The 19,336-nt window shown below is 44.0% G+C and overlaps 1 protein-coding gene across 9 annotated transcripts in view; it reads left to right on the top strand.

Moving 5' to 3' along the window:
* The window catches only part of pard3ab (par-3 family cell polarity regulator alpha, b), a 233,326-nt gene that overhangs the window by 136,839 nt on the left and 77,151 nt on the right, over window positions 1–19,336 (top strand). For 8 of the 9 annotated variants that reach the window (XM_064992607.1, XM_064992605.1, XM_064992602.1 and 5 more), the window contains 4 exons: window positions 6,238–6,426; window positions 8,305–8,475; window positions 12,974–13,130; window positions 18,759–18,933. In XM_064992607.1, coding sequence (XP_064848679.1) covers window positions 6,238–6,426; window positions 8,305–8,475; window positions 12,974–13,130; window positions 18,759–18,933 — 692 coding nt within the window. The remainder of the gene's footprint in view (window positions 1–6,237; window positions 6,427–8,304; window positions 8,476–12,973; window positions 13,131–18,758; window positions 18,934–19,336) is intronic. The other variant, XM_064992604.1, reaches the window with a different exon arrangement.

Raw genomic sequence — 19,336 nt, 5'->3', positions numbered from 1 at the left:
TTGAGCAGTTCATTGGGAATGCCTAAGTAAAGTGAGTAGCTATGGGACCCTGAGTACAGATTACAGGTCACATTACCGTCTGTCACTCTGTACTGATGATTGATGAAGTTACTGCCTTTCACCTACCATCGCAGAGCAACACAACGTAAGTATTTAATATACATAAACTCAACAAAAAAATAAACGTCCCTTTTTCAGGACCCTGTCTTTCAAAGATCATTCGTAAAAATCCAAATAACTTCACAGATCTTCATTGTAAAGGGTTTAAACACACTTTCCCATGCTTGTTCAATGAACCATAAACAATTAATGAACATGCACCTGTGGAACGGTCATTAAGATACTAACAGTTTGCAGATTAAATTAAGGTCACAGTTATGAAAATTTAGGACACTAAGAGGCCTTTCTACTGACTCTGAAAACACCAAAAGAAAGATGGCCCAGGGTCCCTGCTCATCGGTGTGCTGCAAGGAGGCATGATGACTGCAGATGTGGCCAGGGCAATAAATTGCAATGTCCGTACTGTGAGACGCCTAGACAGTGCTACAGGGAGACAGGACGGACAGCTGATCGTCCTCGCAGTGGCAGACCACGTGTAACAACACCTGCACATCCGAACATCACAACTGCGGGACAGGTACAGGATGGCAACAACAACTTCCCGAGTTACACCAGGAACACACAATCCTTCCATCAGTGCTCAGACTGTCCGCAATAGGCTGAATCTTTGTAGGCCTGTTGTAAGGCAGGTCCTCACCAGACATCACCGGCAACAACGTTGCCTATGGGCACAAACCCTCTGTCGCTAGACCAGACAGGACTGGCAAACAGTGCTCTTCACTGACGAGTTACGGTTTTGTCTCACCAGGAGTGATGGTTGGATTCGCGTTTATCGTCGAGGGAATGAGCGTTACACAAGGCATGTATTCTGGAGCGGGATCAATTTGGAGGTGGAGGGTCCGTCATAGTCTGGGGCGGCGTGTCACGGCATCATCGGACGAAGCTTGTTGTCGTTGCAGGCAATCTCAACGCTGTGCGTTACAGGAATGACATCCTCATCCCTCATGTGGTACCCTTCCTGCAGGCTCGTCCTGATATGACCCTCCAGCATGACAATGCCACAAGCCATACTGCCCTGCAAGACAGGAATGTCAGTGTTCTGCCATGGCCAGCGAAGAGCCCGGATCTCAATCCCATTGAGCACGTCTGGGACCTGTTGGGTCAGAGGGTGAGGGCTAGGGCCATTCCCCCCAGAAATGTCCGGGAACTTGTAGGTGCCTTGGTGAAAGAGTGTGGCAACATCTCGCAGCAAGAACTGGCAAATCTGGTGCAGTCCAAGAGGAGAAGATACACTGCAGTACTTAATGCAGCTGGTGGCCACACCAGATACTGTTACTTTTGATTTTGCCCCCCCTTTGTTCAGGGACACATTATTCCATTTCTGTTAGTTACATGTCTGTGGGACTTGTTCAGTTTGTTTCTCAGTTGTTGAATCTTATGTTCCTACAAATATTTACATGTTAAGTTTGCTGAAAATAAACGCAGTTGACAGCTACAGGACGTTTCTTTTTTTGCTGAGTTTATATACTGTATATGCCATTAAGCAAATGCTTTTATCCAAAGTGACTTAGTCATGCATGTATACATTTTTGCGTTGGGTGGCCCCAGCAGGAATCAAACCCACCACCCTTGGCATTCCAAGTGCCATGCTCTACCAACTGAGCCACACAGGACCACTGATCTCATACAGTACAGTAGTACCAATCCATTGCTTATTATATCCATAGTGGTTGATATTGTCTCAAACTTCGTTACAGAAAATTACATCAAGTTGAAATTGGAAACCCATCAGTGGCAGTTACCATGTAATGTCATGGCAAAGCCACACTGATCTATGATCACACACACATTCCCTCTCCCTCGACCCATTAAGTCATCTCTGATAAAGCATTAATAATAGAATGCAGTTCAGTGCAATTCATTACTGTTGTGGCTCTTTCCGTCTTTCCCTCTCTCACTCACACACAGTGCTATTTGTTCCGCGGTTCAGATGCGGCTGCATTCATGTCTCTCTTGTGTGAATGTATGTGTTTGAGGGCCCAGTGAATGCAGAACATAACAAGCCCTTGCCTTAAAGTGATGTTTCAAGATGACACCTGTTCCTACACATAAAGCACACCGTGACTGCATCAGCTGCTAGTACAGGGGGGGATGGCAGTACGGGGGGGGGTGTGTGTGTGTGTGTGTGTGTGTGTGTGTGTGTGTGGATTAGAGGTCGACCGATTTAATTAGGGACGATTTTCAAGTTTCCATAACATTCGGAAATCAGTTTTTTTTAAATCTTTCTTTAACTAGGCAAGTCTAGGCAGGTCAGTTAACACTTTCTTATTTTCAATGACTGCCTTGTCATTTACAAAATAGCCTCCAATACCCTACTCAACAAATTGGATGCAGTCTATCACAGTACAATCCGTTTTTTGTCACCAAAGCCCCATATACTACCCACCATTGCGACCTGTACGCTCTCGTTGGCTGGCCCTCGCTTCATACTCGTCGCCAAACCCACTGGCTCCATGTCATCTACAAGACCCTGCTAGGTAAAGTACCCCCTTATCTCAGCTCGCTGGTCACCATAGCATCGCCCACCTGTAGCACACGCTCCAGCAGGTATATCTCTCTGGTCACCCCCAAAACCAATTATTTCTTTGGCCGCCTCTCCTTCCAGTTCTCTGCTGCCAATGACTGGAACGAACTACAAAAATCTCTGAAACTGGAAACATTTATCTACCTCACTAGCTTTAAGCACCAACTGTCAGAGCAGCTCACAGATTACTGCACCTGTACATAGCCCACCTATAATTTAGCCCAAACAACTACCTCTTTCCCTACTGTATTTATTTTTATATTTTGCTCCTTTGCACCCCATTATTTTTATTTCTACTTTGCACATTCTTCCACTGCAAATCTACCATTCCAGTGTTTTACTTGCTATATTGTATTTACTTTGCCACCATGGCCTTTTTTTGCCTTTACCTCCCTTATCTCACCTCATTTGCTCACATCGTATATAGACTTGTTTATACTGTATTATTGACTATGTTTGTTTTACTCCATGTGTAACTCTGTGTCATTGTATGTGTCGAACTGCTTTGCTTTATCTTGGCCAGGTCGCAATTGTAAATGAGAACTTGTTCTCAACTTGCCTACCTGGTTAAATAAAGGTGAAATAAAATCAAAATAAATAAAAAGGAACAGTGGGTTAACTGCCTTGTTCAAGGGCAAAACGACAGATGTTTACCTTGTTAGCTCAGGGATTCAATCTTGCAACCTTACGGTTAACTAGTCCAACTCTCTAACCACCCGCCTCACGAGGAGCCCGTCTGTTACGCGAATGCAGTAAGAAGCCAAGGTAAGTTGCTAGCTAGCATTAAACTTAATCAATCATAATCACTAGTTATAACTACACATGGTTGATGATATTACTAGTTTATCTAGCATGTCCTGCGTTGCATATAATCGATGCAGTGCACATTCGCGAAAAAAGACTGTCGTTGCTCCAACGTGTACCTAACCATAAACATCAATGCCTTTCTTAAAATCAATACACAGAAGTATATATTTTTAAACCTGCATATTTAGCTAAAATAAATCCAGGTTAGCAGGCAATATTAAGCAGGTGAAATTGTGTCACTTCTCTTGCGTTCATTGCACGCAGAGTCAGGGTATATGCAACAGTTTGGGCCGCCTGTCTCATTGCCAACTAATTTGCCAGAATTATGACATAACATTGAAGGTTGTGCAATGTAACAGGAATCTTTAGACTGATGAATGCCACCCGTTAGATAAAAAACGGAATGGTTCCGTATTTCACTGAAAGAATAAATGTTTTGTTTTCGTGATGATAGTTTCTGGATTCGACCATATTAATGAATAATATGAAGGCTCGTATTTCTGTGTGTTATTATGTTATAATTAAGTCTATGATTTGATAGAGCAGTCTGACTGAGCGATGGTGGACACCAGCAGGCTCATAAGCATTCATTCAAACAGCACTTTCGTGCTTTTTGCCAGCAGCTCTGCTGTTTATGAATTCAAGCCTTTCAACCCCCAAGATTAGGCTGGTGTAACAATGTGATGTGAAATGGCAAGCTAGTTAGCGGGGTGCGCGCTAATAGCGTTTCAAACGTCACTCGCTCTGAGACATGGAGTAGTTGTTCTCCTTGCTCTGCATGGGTAACGCTGCTTCGAGGGGTGGCTGTTTTCATTGTGTTCATGGTTTGAGCCCAGGTAGGAGCAAGGAGAGGGATGAAAGCTATACTGTTACACTGGCAATACTAAAGTGCCTATAAGAGCATCCAATAGTCAAAGGTATATGAAATACAAATGGTATAGAGGGAAATAGTCCTATAATTCCTATAATAACTAACCTAAAACTTCTTACCTGGGAATATTGAAGACTCATGTTAAAAGGAACCACCAGCGTTCATATGTTCTCATGTTCTGAGAAAGGAACTTAAACATTAGCTTATATACATGGCACATATTGCACTTTTTCTTTCTTCTCCAACACTTTGTTTTTGCATTATTTAAACCAAATTGAACACGTTTCATTATTTATTTGAGGCTAAATTGATTTTATTGATGTATTATATTACGTTAAAATAAGTGTTCATTCAGTATTGTTGTAATTGTCATTATTACAAATACATTTAAAAAATCGACAGATTAATCGGTATCCCCTTTTTTTGTTCTCCAATAATCGGTATCTGCGTTGAAAAATCATAATCGGTCGACCTCTAGTATGGATGGCTGTGGAGTTTTATTCTAATCTCAAATAATTCTAATCTCGTGGACCAACTTTTTAGGCCAACTGTTGTGTGTAATGCACCATCTGAGAGGTGGTGTGTGTATGTTTAGGAGGATTTGGTAGGGACAATTGCTATTTGTGAATATGCCTTAAAGATGGAGATATTAAAAGACACGTTACCTGCATGTTAGCATCACATAATTCATTGAGAGGTGCTCCTTGTCTTTGCTCACAGTTCCACTGTGTTTAATCACTCACTGGCCCGCTCCATGTGGAGTCTGACTATGACTTCACTCCTGAGTGTGTGCAGTTTGTACTCCATGCTGTGAGTTTCTCTTAGTGCGCACGCATGCAGGCACACGCCTCCATGTCAGTCTGCCTGGACTCCTGTCTGTCTATTATCCCAGGTGTTTGATATTCATGCTCTATCAGCGTCCAGTCTCAGGCAGAGAAAGAGAGAGCTGCTTTAAAAAGGGCAGCCAACAGTGCTCTCCACGCATGGGTTCGCTCCAGCAATTACATCCTCCAGCGCCTTCTCTCCTCGCTGCGCTTTTAATTTGTTTCAAGTGACTTTACAATGTCATCAAATAGACAGGTTTGTGGGAAAGTTGAGAGCACCTCTCTAATAGCTTCAGGTGGTGCTGTTCAGAGCGACCAGGGGTGAGGCCAGGGGTGTAGCGTGGGGGGGGGTATTCTCCCCCTGCTTAAGGTTGATTCACCCTGTGGAATACAAAGCACCATGCAGTCTTGGCGAGGGGGGAAGAAGAGGGGAGGAGAGGCAGTTCTGCTGTTGTTCCACCTGAATTCATTCTCACTCCTTCTCCTCTTTCTCTTCTCTTGCGCTCTTCCCTCTCCCGCTCTCTCCCTCTCTCCACAAAGTAATCCGATCTCTCTCTGCAAACAATGGAAGCTAATGAATGTCTGACACTGAGCTTGATTATGACTGCATTCATTACACATGCACATAATTTCCAGTAGTTAAGTGTGCAGATTTATTCAAAGGACAGCTGTCAATTGACAAGGCAGAGAGAATAGCTTTTTTGTTCAATGAGGTTCAAGCACCAGTTGCATTTTGTGATTATAGTGTCTGTTTCTGTGTAGGAAATGCACTGTACATTATTTAGTGCTGTGTTGGGGCCTGAAAGGTGGTCACAGAATTGATCCAATGGACACTCCTTACCTATATTCTCCTGTCAATTGTGTTTCATTATGATAGCCAATGGAGCCACTGTGCTGATACAATTGTTCACATATGACCTATGGTAACGTTAGTATGTATCCTTGGCGCAAAGAACTCTCACGGTCGCATCTGTATTGTACATTTGTATCCTCTCTTCTGAAACCAACTTCATAGATGTAAGCAGGGCTAGATAGATTGCACAGTAGCAACAATGACCAGTAACACAGTCCTCCCTCCCTCTCTGTTCTAGAAGATTGAGGAGGAGGACCTGGTGTTGACCCCGGATGGTACCAGGGAGTTCCTGACCTTTGAGATCCCTCTGAGTGACTCTGGGTCGGCGGGGTTAGGGGTCAGCGTCAAGGGCAACCGCTCCAAGGAGAACCACTCTGACCTGGGCATCTTCGTCAAGTCCATCATCAACGGGGGAGCTGCCTGCAAGGTGAGTCTCATCTCTCACCTTTCATTTGAACTAATGTGCAAGTTTTCATGCTCATACAAGTAATCAATAATATGGTATTTTTGGGATAATAGTGGCCGATATTGCCACTCCTATTTGCCATATCGTTAATCTAAGCTGACTAGAACGTATGTGTCTGCAGGGAAGCTAAAGTAATTCCCCTACCCAAGAATAGTGAAGCGTCCTTTACTGGCTCAAATAGCCAACCAATCAGCCTGTTACCAACCCTTAGTAAACTTTTGGAAAATATTATGTTTGACCAGATACAGTGCTATTTTACTGTAAACATATTGCCAAGATACTTTCAGCACACGTATAGGGAAGAATGTTCAACAAGCATGCACTTACTCAAATGACTGATTGACTGAGAGAAATTGATGATAAAAATATTGGGGGAGCTGTTTTGTTAGACTTCAGTGCAGCTTTTGACATTATCGGTCATAGTCTGCTGATGGAAAAACTTGTTATGGCTTTACACCCCCTGCTATATTGTGGATAATGAGTTACCTCTCTAACAGAACACAGAGGGTGTTCTTTAATGGAAACCTCTCCAACATAATCCAGGTAGAATCAGGAATTCCCCAGGGCTGCTGCCTAGGCCCATTACTTTTTCAATCTTTACTAATAACATGTCACTGGCTTTGAGTAAAGCCATTGTGTCTATGTATGCGGATGACTCAACACTATACACGTCAGCTACTACAGCGAGTGAAATCACAGCAACACTTAGTTGCAGTTAGTTTTTGAATGGGAGGCAAGGAATAAGTTAGTCCTAAATATTTCAAATTAAAAGGGACAAATCATTCTCTAGACTTAAAAATAATAATGTGGAAATTGAGGAAGTTGAGGAGAATAAACTGCTTGGAGTAACCCTGGATTGTGAACTGTCATGTTCAAAATATGTTAATACAACAGTAGCTAAGATGGGGAGAAGTCTGTTCATATTGAAACGCTGCTCTGCCTCCTTAACACTATCATTAAGGCAAGTTCTACAGGCCCTAGTTTTGTCGCACCTGGATTACTGTTCAGGTGCCACAAAGAGGGATCTCGGGAACATATAAATTGGCTCAGAACAGGGCAGCACAGCTATCCCTTAAATGTACTCTGAGATTTAAAATGAATAATATGTATGTACATTTCTCAAGGCTCAGTGGAGGAGAGATTGACTTCATCACTACTTGTTTTTATAAGACGTTTAAACTACTAGCACACAGCTCAGACAGCCTTGCATACCCCACAAGACATGCCACCAGTGTCTTCACAATCCCCAAGTCCAGAATAGTCTATGGGAGGCACACCTTATGGAACAGTGGTTACTGTGAAGAGACACACACACACAGGCACATACCCATAAGACACGCACTCTACACACACATACACATGTATTGTAGAGTAGTGGCCTGAGGGGACACGCTTAATGTGTTGTGAAATGTCATGTAATATTTGAAATTGTATTAAAGTGCCTTAATGTTTCTGGACCCCAGGAAGAGTAGCTGCAGCCTTGGCATCAGCTAATAGGGATCCTTAATAAATACAAATATACCAGTCTAACCATCCTATTAGCATCTTATGTCTAGCAGTTCTGATAGCTGTTCTGTCTAATTTGACAGAGATACAACTTCATTACTTTTTCTGCTATTCATTATTCTACTGCCAGTACAGTTGCCTGTTTCTGAGCTCTTGCCAACTCCTTATGGAATTAAGTGACCTGGGTGTCACTTGTTGCTTGGTGTGACAAGGCGTTGGCAAGAACACAAACAGATCTGGGACCAGGCTAACATTATAGAGCTAATGCATTGAACAGCCTGATTGTGCGTGTTGACTGATTCTCATCCTATCTGTCATATCCTGCGTGAACAGGATGGAAGGCTGCGGGTCAACGACCAGCTGATAGCGGTGAACGGGGAGTCGTTGCTAGGCAAGACCAACCAGGAAGCCATGGAGACGCTAAGGAAGTCCATGTCGGTAGAGGGCAACAAGCGGGGGATGATTCAGCTGATTGTAGCCAGGAGGGTCACTAAACGCAACGAGGTAGGCCTGACCATCGCTTAATTAAAGCTGTGGAGATTATACGACTAACACCAGCCGTGGGTGGGCTAATAGTAATTGCTGGAACAGAATGAATGGAAAGGTGTCAAACGCATAAAAACATGCATTCCTTTCCAACCATTACTATGAGCCGTCCTCCTCTCACCAGCCTCCACTGACTAACATGCTTGTATGCTGAAATAGGTTTTTTTAACCCACAGGTTGTCTTTGTGTGATGTTAGGCTTGTTGGAGGCTTTGGAGGCAGCGTCTGAGAGCAGTGTGGCTCCATTCTTCTTTCCTCAGTCACTGCCATTGCTAATGTATTGGGGGTTTTTCTCGTTCAATTGTCAAATTAAAGATTCATGTTTTTTTATGACTGCATTCTGTTTTCTATATGCATTTATTTAGCAGAAAATGGTTGTAAAATGCACAATATTCCTGAATAAGATAAAGACTACCCGTCACACTGTCATGATACCTTTTGACATTTCTCTCAAAACTGGTCTTTTTTTTTAAATCTTTTTTTTTTTTTTTATTACACTTTTTCAAAAACACTTGGTAGTTCAGTTACCATTAACATGCACCCTCCCACATGTATTCTCCGTGTTAAATTACAAAGCCACTATTCTGGACTAGAGAGCTATGTTAGGAATATGATGATAGATCAGCTCGTCTGGTTGGGTCACAGCAGTTCACCTGACATGAACTGCATCCCAAAATGGCTCCCTATTTAATGCAATACTGTTAAACATGATCGATAGGGCTCTGGTCAAGAAAAGTACTATGTATTGCAGTGTTTCCCAACTCCAGTCCTCCAGTACTCCCAACAGTACACGTTGTCGAAGCCCCGGACAGGCACACCTCATTCAACTTGCCAAATAATCATCAAGCCCTCAATGAGTTGAATCTGCTGTTTTTGTCCCGGGTTAAACAACAATGTGTGTGGAGGACTGGCGGTGGGAAACACTGAGGAAGTGAATAGGGTGCAATTTGGGAGGCAGCCTTGCTCTCCTCTTAGTCTCCATGTCCCGAGGCATGCTGGGGGAATTAGTGACGACTGGCCATCCAAGTTACACATTACTTTTTTTCATTTAAATGTTATGTTGATACACTGCAGACTCATTCTCTGTCCCTTGCTCGCTCCCTCTCTCTTTCTCTCTACCGCCTTCCCTCTCCACATTTCAATGCCATAATATTTCTCCATACTCCATCCTGGCTTGATCACTTATCTATTGGAGAGCTGTGTCTACTCTGCAACGGTGGATTTGGTTGTTGTAGTGTGTACTGTGTGCCTCTTGCTACAGTACATGTCAGACCTGTGATTTCCCATGGTGCAGCTGGTAATTGGAAGCAGAGCGGGGGCTAAGTGCTAAGCCATGCGCTGCCGTCAGGTTGCAGGCTGTGCTGTGGAGAAGCCAAGGGTGAGAGCAGAGCAGAGAACACTGGCTATGAGGTACACACACACGGGAAGACTCATCAATATCTGCATCACGGGTACAGCTGTGGGGATGGCTTAGACTAGAGCATTATGGTTCTAGGTGTCTATATAGAAGGATACTTTATTGATACATTTTTCTTGCAGTCCACAGAATGTGTGACGTATTTGAGCCATAGTGGAACTCGACCAAGGTCCTAGACATTCATGTGGCACAGTTTGATGGAAAGGTTGTACTCCTGTCTCCCATCAACTCACACCATCCCTCTCTTTCTGACTTATCCTCCTAACTTGACCTCTTTAGGGTAATAATCAGTGGCAAACTGTTCTGAATCTGAACTGCTATTTCCTCAGTACTAAACCCCCACGCAAGGCCTATTCTATTCGGAACAAATGCCTTAATCACATTTCTGACCCACTAGAGTTCAGCCTAGCACCAGTTTAATTATAGGATGGACTATGCAATGAGTAGAGCAGTGATTTGTTGACAGGCACACACGTACAAACAATATGCCCTCCACTCTGCAGCCCGTTTCATTAACCATCTAATTTAAAGTAAAGACATGCTGACTTCCAACAGTCTGTAGGCATTTGACCTCTCTAGAAATAATTTTCCAGATCTCCACCCACAGTCATTTGATTCTACACCTGTTTTTACTCCTACTCCTACACCTGTTTTTACTCCTACTCCTACACCTGTTTTTACTCCTACTCCTACACCTGTTTTTACTCCTACTCCTACACCTGTTTTTACTTCTACTCCTACACCTGTTTTTACTTCTACTCCTACACCTGTTTTTACTTCTACTCCTACACCTGTTTTTACTTCTACTCCTACACCTGTTTTTACTCCTACACCTGTTTTTACTCCTACACCTGTTTTTACTCCTACTCCTACACTTGTTTTTACTCCTACTCCTACCTTTGTTTTTACTCCTACTCCTACCTGTTTTTACTCCTACTCCTACCTGTTTTTACTCCTACTCCTACCTGTTTTTACTCCTACTCCTACACCTGTTTTTACTCCTACTCCTACACCTGTTTTTACTCCTACACCTGTTTTTACTCCTACACCTGTTTTTACTCCTACACCTGTTTTTACTCCTACACCTGTTTTTACTCCTACACCTGTTTTTACTCCTACATCTGTTTTTACTCCTACACCTGTTTTTACTCCTATTCCTACACCTGTTTTTACTCCTACTCCTACACCTGTTTTTACTCCTACTCCTACACCTGTTTTTACTCCTACACCTACACCTGTTTTTACTCCTACACCTGTTTTTACTTCTACTTCTACACCTGTTTTTACTCCTACTCCTACACCTGTTTTTACTCCTACTCCTACATCTGTTTTTACTCCTACACCTGTTTTTACTCCTACACCTGTTTTTACTCCTACACCTGATTTTACTTCTACTCCTACACCTGATTTTACTTCTACACCTGTTTTTACTCCTACACCTGTTTTTACTCCTACACCTGTTTTTACTTCTACTCCTACACCTGTTTTTACTTCTACTTCTACACCTGTTTTTACTCCTACTCCTACACCTGTTTTTACTCCTACTCCTACATCTGTTTTTACTCCTACTCCTACACCTGTTTTTACACCTACATCTATTTTTTACTCCTACTCCTACAGCTGTTTTTAATCCTACACCTGTTTTTACTCTCATTTTACTAGCTGAGGGAGCAGCCAGGTCTGCTTGTTGTATGTTGAGCAGTTTCTGCATTAAATGAACTGAACCTGCCTGTATCACACCTGTCTCTGTTATCAGCACGTTTATCAAACGTAGGAAATGAAGTTGCTGTGGGTTGATTATTCACTGATGACATTTCCTCTTGTTGTGATGCACTTCAGTCTTCATGCTAATAAGTCATTTTCTTCACCTTGAGCCAGGAATACAGAAACCGTTGCACTTCTATGGCTGGTTTCCCAAACTCATTAAACTAGTCCTGGACGAGGAAGTTCTTTAAATTAAGAGTCTCTCCACTGTGAATGCGTTTTACACTTGGACTAAGCTTAATATGTGTCAGGATATCAGCGTGTATAGTTAGAATCTCCTCTCTCACAGATTTTAAGTGCAACCAATGAGGGCATCCTCACTATAGAGATTCTATTGATTCCATGTAATTATATGGTCCACACACATTAAACCCCACTTCCTCCCCAGCTCCTCAGTCATGTGTGTTTAAAAGTGTCCAAGGCAGTAAATGACCTATTTGGCCAATAAACAGTGGTGTGTCAGATAGCCCCTTGAGGAAAGTGGCACCTTGCTGCTCTCCTGTGGGGGAATGTTCTCAGCAGGCATCTTAACAGCTATTGAAAATCCATAGTCATTTATCAAGCTATCCTAACCATGGTCGTGGTGGTGCTGTGGATAATATTAGCATGAACCTGCCTGCCTAACCTGCCTCTACAGGTCTGTCATTTATGTAGCTAGCCTAGCTGTGGTGGTGCTGGGGCTATGTACTATGAACCTAACCTGCCACTACAGGTCTGTCACGTATCTAGCTAGCCTAGCTGTGGTGGTGCTTTGGCTATGTAGCATGAACCTTAACTGCCACTACAGGTCTGTCATTTATGTAGCTAGCCTAGCTGTGGTGGTGCTTTGGCTATGTAGCATGAACCTAACCTGCCACTACAGGTCTGTCATTTATCTAGCTAGCCTAGCTGTGGTGGTGCTGGGGCTATGTAGCATGAACCTAGCCTGCCTCTACAGGTCTGTCATGTATCTAGCTAGCCTAGCTGTGGTGGTGCTGGGACGATGTAGTTTGAGACTTGTCTGTCTACCGGTGCAACCGGCCCCCACAGACGGGGTGATGGATCATCTCTAGGTTTAGCTTTAATCGCTGCTGCAATCCCACAGTGAGTGAAATAGCCATAATAGGGTTGTGGTTTTGAGCTAGAATGACAAAACACAAGCTCAAATATCAAGATTTAATACAAATGCACTTCAAGGGAGAATTTCTGTCTCATACTGCACATTTCCAGTATAATAAGGATTCCTTCATCCAATGTATTGATTGTGCCGGTCTTCCCAATGCCTCTGTATGTGTAGCTGGAGGCCTCTGGGAGCCCCCTGGGACCGGAGCAGACCCTCAACTCCACCCTGCTGGACGACCGGGAGCGTCGGATCTCCCACTCCCTGTACGGAGGCATAGAGGGCCTGGACGACAACCTGATGCCACGGCAGACACTAATGGGCCGAATGATGGGTGAGTCTGGTCCCCCCGCTCCTCTCACAGCCTTACTGCTGGGTTAGCACCAGATCCTCTCACAGCCTCACTGCTGGGTTAGCACCAGCTCCTCTCACAGCCTCACTGCTGGGTTAGCACCAGCTCCTCTCACAGCCTCACTGCTGGGTTAGCACCAGATCCTCTCACAGCCTCACTGCTGGGTTAGCACCAGATCCTCTCACAGCCTCACTGCTGGGTTAGCACCAGCTCCTCTCACAGCCTCACTGCTGGGTTAGCACCAGCTCCTCTCACAGCCTCACTGCTGGGTTAGCACCAGATCCTCTCACAGCCTCACTGCTGGGTTAGCACCAGCTCATCTCACAGCCCTACTGCTGGGTTAGCACCAGATCCTCTCACAGCCTCACTGCTGGGTTAGCACCAGATCCTCTCACAGCCTCACTGCTGGGTTAGCACCAGATCCTCTCACAGCCTCACTGCTGGGTTAATGCCAGCTCTTGTCATTCACACATCACACTCTACAAACTGTAAACTAACAGGGTTGATAAGAGCCAATTTACACCTGAGCCAAGCTGAGATGTGTGTTACTTTAAAAAAAAAAAACTATTAATTAAAACAGAACTAATAGGACACAGTTTGATTATACATACGGCTAGAAAAGTATTCACGTCTAACCATGCATAATATTAGAAGGCAATTCCATGGTAACAGTGACATTGACTCAGATCTTTGACTTTAAAATGTATGTCAAACAATAACCAATGATTCCAAAGTTAAACAAACCATACAGCTCTATGCACAAGGACTAGTTTGAACAATTTCCACAGAAAATTGCAACGTTTGCAAACAGAATGGCGGTTTGTGCTGTTTGTGCCTTCATTCTGTTACCAAACTGGGTGGACTAGAATAGGCGCAGCACTATCTTCTGTTGTAACACCTGGCCTAGCGGTTGGTTGGCTGGCTGGTATCTAAAACCTGTGATTGATTGAATCTCTGTGGCGCAGTTGTGACCGACCCATTTAAAAGCTGTCCTCCCATCAAACTGCCTGCTGTTCTGTCTGTCGGTCAGCCCAAGGCCCTCACACACACACACACACAGTACGGACACACACACAGTATGGTTACACAAACAGTACTGTTCCTCTCTTTCAGGGTCAGCCTGAGGAGCTGACAGAACAGTCAGACTCCAAACGGAGAGCTCAGGGATTCACAGAGCACATAAACCACTGAATCAATCAGAAGGTCTGCACTACACCATACAAGGGCCCTGAGCTGTAAATTGTCTGACCTTTTCCCGTACATTTTCCGAGACATTAAGATCTACTGAAAGTTGAACTCCTAGCACAGTCAGTTACTCCATTTCCTGTATTGGCAAACCAGGTGGTCGCAGATCATTTAATCTACTGTAAACACACACATTGGGGGCCGCAGGGGAATGTACTACTTTCTCTTTTGGAGTAGCCCTAAACTCATTTTCTTAAAGGAAAGGTTCACCCATTGTGAATGTTATATAGTTTGTGCATCTCTGAGTGATGTACTATCGATTTCCTGGGTAATTCAATGTTTTCATGTGTATCTGAATTGTTGGCCTTCAAGCAGGGAGAAATCCGTCCTGTATGACGCAGCACCGTGATAGTCGCTCTCACCATACTGGCAGTTAATAGGAATGCCACTTTTAGATTGCGAAAACGTCCATCATAGATTTCAATACTGACCGATGTCATAACTCGGGAGGATGTCTTCTATTGAATGAGCTATTGATCATATTTGTCTCAACTTTTTCCCGTTTTGCCTGCCTCTTTAGTCCAGGATGCATTGCATGGTGCCGATGCCAAAGATCCTTTCTAGGGAGTTTTTCCTAGCTACCGTGCTTCTACACCTGCATTGCTTGCTGTTTGGGGTTTTAGGCTGGGTTTCTGTACAGCACTTTGAGATATCAGCTGATGTAAGAAGGGCTATATAAATACATTTGATTTGATTATAGAAAAGAGATAGGAATCCAATGAATGAAGGAACCTATAACGCCCCACCCAGTAGACTGTCGATGAAATGTGTTCACGTTGTCATGCTGGTTGCTACGCTAATCGTTACTCAATCCCTTCTCAAAGTTTTTTTACATTTTTTTTTATTTTTACATTTTTTTTATTTCACCTTTATTTAACTAGGGAGGCTAGTTGACAACAAGTTCTCATTTGCAACTGCGACCTGGCCAAGATAAAGCATAGCAGTGTGAACAGACAACACAGAGTTACACATGGAGTAAACAAAGTCAGTGTATATGTCAAGAAAAGTGCCTATTTTTCTTGAAAGTACGTAATTTCATGATAGCAAGTCAATTGTTGGACATCTTGGAAAAGATTTGTAATGTTTAACTTCTTGTTTATGTAATTTGTAATGCACCGTACAGCCCATTGAGGTAGCATGGACAACATTTCCCATCACCTCAAAAGTATAAATATTCATCTCGGTTGTGTGCCTCACTTGTGGGCCTTAAATTGGAGTCATTCTGGTTAGAAAAGCAAATGTTTTAACTTTGACTCTGATTCATAGCGATGCTTATTTAGCTAAGCTTATTTCTCCATATGTCTTGGCAGGCCTAGAGTTAGGAATTGCTAGTGAGGCTTTGTGTCAATGTCAGATTGAAAGTGGTTGGAATAGAGTTAAAGCCCTTTATAAGCCAGTATTTAATTCACTGGCGTTGTTTAACAGAGATGGGATGAAGGAAGATGTTTGTCTCAAATGGTACCTTATACCCCACAGTAGTTCAGTAGTAGTCTATGGGCCAGGAGAGACTGTGCTGCGTTCAGATTAGTCAGACCAGGCAGCAGGAATACGTGTGGACTAGCTAGTTTAAAAAAACAGTGCGTCCAAAATTCTAAACTGAATAAATACATATCACTTTGTACCTCAACACTTCTAAGCTCGACTTGATGATGTTGCTAAATATATCCTGAGAATACAATGGCATAATGAGTTAGTTGTATTGTTTTAGTTAAGACTTAACACCCGGTTTGGCTTCGCCTGATTTCTCTGATCATTTTCCTATTGTTGTGCAGGCCTACCCCACTGCTATGACAATTAGAGGATTAGATGCTTCTTGAGTTAATTATTCTCATCTTTCGGCAACGGCTCGTTCTTCAAGAAGTGGACCGAAGGCAATTTCCCTGCTTATGCGAATTATGCAGATGGACTTGGACAGTAGCAAAATAAAACCCTCCTTTTCCTGCATCCCTCGCCCAATTATTTTCACCTCCAGACTCTATCTCCCATTTAATCTGGCCTGGCATTCCTCTCAGCTATTAAAAACTGTTCCTCTTCAGTATTCACCAGCATGTTGTCACATAAAGTATCTGATAATTGCTTTTACTAAAGACGAGACAATTCTGTAAAGACGCTGCAACTATTGTTCCTTTGTCGCGATGTCATTTTTATTAGGGCTACTGTAAACTGTAATGAAAGTGTAATAAATAAATCCCACCGAGTCAGGTGCTTTGAGTTCTGCTCACCATTGTTGGTAAAATAGTGACCTTGGATTGGTCTACAAAATAATTTGTAAGTCTCAAATGCCACCCTATTCCCGATATAGTGCACTACTTTTGACCAGGGCCCATAGAGTAGTAGTGTACTATAAAGGGAATGGGGTGCCATTTGGGACCCATAATAACATTCTTAGGTATGGATGGATGCCTGCCAAAAAAGTTGATTGCTTCTAGGAAAAAGCATGAACAGAAGTAGATTTATTCATTGGTCTACTCGGTGCCTGCCACCTTCATTCCTACTCACCTACAGTCGTGTTTCATTACGGAGACATTGAGCCTTGTCAACTAATCATCAAGCCCTTGACTAGGTGAATCAGGTGAGCTAGTTCAGGGCTACAACAAACTTGTGGAACGTCTGGGGGTACCGCGAGGAGAACGTCTGGGGGTACCGCGAGGAGAACGTCTGGGGGTACCGCGAGGAGAACGTCTGGGGGTACCGCGAGGAGAACGTCTGGGGGTACCGCGAGGAGAACGTCTGGGGGTACCGCGAGGAGAACTTCTGGGGGTACCGCGAGGAGAACGTCTGGGGGTACCGCGAGGAGAACGTCTGGGGGTACCGCGAGGAGTACGTCTGGGGGTACCGCGAGGAGAACGTCTCGGGGTACCGCGAGGAGAACGTCTGGGGGTACCGCGAGGAGAACGTCTGGGGGTACCGCGAGGAGAAGGTCTGGGGGTACCGCGAGGAGAACGTCTGGGGGTCCGCGAGGAGAACGTCTGGGGGTCCGCGAGGAGAACGTCTGGGGGTCCGCGAGGAGAACGTCTGGGGGTCCGCGAGGAGAACGTCTGGGGGTCCGCGAGGAGAACGTCTGGGGGTCCGCGAGGAGAACGTCTGGGGGTCCGCGAGGAGTACGTCTGGGGGTCCGCGAGGAGAACGTCTGGGGGTCCGCGAGGAGAACGTCTGGGGGTCCGCGAGGAGAACGTCTGGGGGTCCGCGAGGAGAAATTCTGGGGGGGTCCGCGAGGAGAAATTCTGGGGGGGTCCGCGAGGAAAGGTTTTAGACCAACTGTCTTAGAAGACCAATGTACACTGCTTTAGGGCTCACACACACCAGAGTTCCCCAAAAAGACAGACAGACAGACACACACACACACACACACACACACACACACACACACACACACACACACACACACACACACACACACACACACACACACACACACAGCAGGGATAGAGACGACAGGAACAACACTCTAAATTTACGCAAGCATGCACGCACAAACACACACACACACACACACACACACACACACACACTCCCTCTGCTCTATTTACATTGTAGTCATTTAGCAGACGCTCTTATCCAGAGTGACTTACAAGAGCAATTAGTTTTCAGTGCCTTGCTCAAGGGCACATCGACAGATTTTTCACGTAGTATGATCGTGGATTCAAACCAGCGACCTTTTGGTTGCTATTGAGACTGGTGAGTCTATGAACTTTCAGCACACCACGATTCATCAGTCCAGCCATGCTAGCTGGCCGGGCAGTGTGGAACTATGGTTATATTTAGTACCACACAGATTCTCAGTGTGAAAGGATATGAGAAACAAACACTAACCCTGGCGCAAGGCCTCATGTCCCGGGTGGAAAGTCCTGTATTCCTGCCATGAGACCCAAACAGATTCCCAACACAAACTTTTCTCTCCGTCATTGTGGAGTGCTAATATACAGCATTGAAACCACCCTTCTTCAGATGCTCAGTTACCCCCAAAGACAGGATAGCGTCATGCATTGCATAGCAATGTGTTTTTAAATCCCTCTATTGGACACAAAGAAAGGGGAAGGTTTTTTGCCTTGCTCGGTGAGCGTGCCAAAGTCAATAGTTTTCCGTTTTTCACAATGCCACAGCTTGCATTAAGCACACTATAATGACACTTGACAATGTCATGCCAGATGCTGCCAAACACAGCATGGTGATTTAAATAGGAACTGATTGAGAATTTCACTCTGGGTCTGCTTTTAAATTAAAGCATGTATTGTGGTAAATTAGTTACGTGTTATATCAAAGGATCAAATGTCCAATGAATTTCAAATGAACGCTTTAAATGTGTTTATTGTGTGATGTATATCAAAGCCTTCTCCAATCATTCTTCTCTGTTTTGTCCTATAGGTAACTACCAGCTCTCCCCTACAGTCAACATGCCCCAGGACGACACAGTCATCATCGAAGACGATAGGCTGCCTGTACTTCCAAACCACCTCTCTGACCAATCGTCTTCCAGCTCACATGACGACGTGGGGGTCCCTCCCCCCTGGGCCAAAGAGATTCAAATTCAGAATGAGAGGTGAGAGGACAAAGTCCCAAATGGCTCCCTACATAGTGGCCTATGGTCCCTGGTCAAAAGTAGTGCACTATGTAGGGAGTAGGGTGCCATTTGGGACTTATTTCAGCACTGGCTCATTACCTTCTGTTACTTCAGTCAAACACACGACACACATTTCATCTCCACGAACACCGCTAAGGGTTTCTGTGTATATCAGCTGTTAGTGTGTCATGCTTAACATTTGTTTTGATAATCGGGACCATGTTTTGCAATGGAATGCTAGTATTATTTCAGTTGTAGCAATTTAGACCGAGCACTGTGTGTTCAAAAGATTCCACTGTTTCTTTCTACGCTGAAATACACTGTAGCTAAATATTTTTCTTTATACTGTATGTTGAAACATAAGGTCAATGTGTCTCCTATG

The sequence above is a fragment of the Oncorhynchus masou genome, chromosome 17 (assembly GCF_036934945.1).
Source record: "Oncorhynchus masou masou isolate Uvic2021 chromosome 17, UVic_Omas_1.1, whole genome shotgun sequence".
NCBI lineage: Eukaryota > Metazoa > Chordata > Actinopteri > Salmoniformes > Salmonidae > Oncorhynchus > Oncorhynchus masou.
Note: the sequence above shows the minus strand (reverse complement) of the source record. Positions and strands in the feature narration are given on the sequence as shown.